The 753-nt window shown below is 34.4% G+C and overlaps 1 protein-coding gene across 1 annotated transcript in view; it reads left to right on the top strand.

The window, feature by feature from the left end:
• Positions 1-575, top strand: part of LOC116179437 — a 16,257-nt gene extending 15,682 nt beyond the window's left edge. The window contains exons 2-3 of the mRNA XM_031499229.1: positions 5-144; positions 193-575. Of these exons, the coding sequence (XP_031355089.1) occupies positions 5-144; positions 193-450 (398 nt within the window). The 3' untranslated portion in view covers positions 451-575. The remainder of the gene's footprint in view (positions 1-4; positions 145-192) is intronic.
• The last annotated feature ends 178 nt before the right edge of the window (positions 576-753 follow it).

Below are 753 nucleotides of genomic sequence, written 5' to 3'. Positions count from 1 at the left end.
GAAGGAGATCTAAAATCACTCGAGGGCTTGGTAACAAACGACGTAATTCCCGATTTACAAAAGTCTGTTTCTTTAATGTCCCTCGCCGAACGAGAACAATTGGCCATTAATATTGACGATATTTACTTTTCATTTCCGTATCAAGTATGTGCAAATGGTCTAAATATTCGACATAAAAAAAAACATTTTTAGCTTGGAATTATATTTGATGACTCGAACAATCAGAAACGTTTCGTAGAAATAACAATGGTCTACCATAGCCTAAAGGGACTGTCTATGATGCGATCTAGAGGGGAGGAACCTCCCTTAAATATGGGCATGATGCCTGAATACCAAGGAAAAATATCCGTTTGTAATTATAGGTTTATTAGAGAGTTTACGAAAGGTGTTGAAAGTCAGTGGACTGTAAATCTTTTAAATCACTTCAAACCGGCCGATTATTTAGATTAGGTTTTTGCGAGGGTTTTTGTACATCCTTGTTCGCTTGTTCTTTATTGTATTATCGGCAGGTTGGTACAATCACAATTTTTTCTTATACTTTAAGTAGTGTAAATAAAAAGAGTATTGGGGACTGGGGTAGTGTAAATTGTAATCCTTTAATACTTTTATTTTTATATAGGGTGTCCTACAAGCTGAGTCAATCTAAATGCAATATCTAAAATATTTTCAAGTTAGTGGCAGGTCTATCTGAAGTTGATACTAACTTGCTTATTATATATGAAACACCCTATACATTATTTCCCTATCATGGTA

The sequence above is a fragment of the Photinus pyralis genome, unplaced genomic scaffold (genome assembly GCF_008802855.1).
Source record: "Photinus pyralis isolate 1611_PpyrPB1 unplaced genomic scaffold, Ppyr1.3 Ppyr1.4_LG8, whole genome shotgun sequence".
Lineage (NCBI taxonomy): Eukaryota > Metazoa > Arthropoda > Insecta > Coleoptera > Lampyridae > Photinus > Photinus pyralis.
The sequence above is the reverse complement of the archived record's forward strand: the minus strand, read 5'-3'. Positions and strand labels throughout refer to the sequence as shown.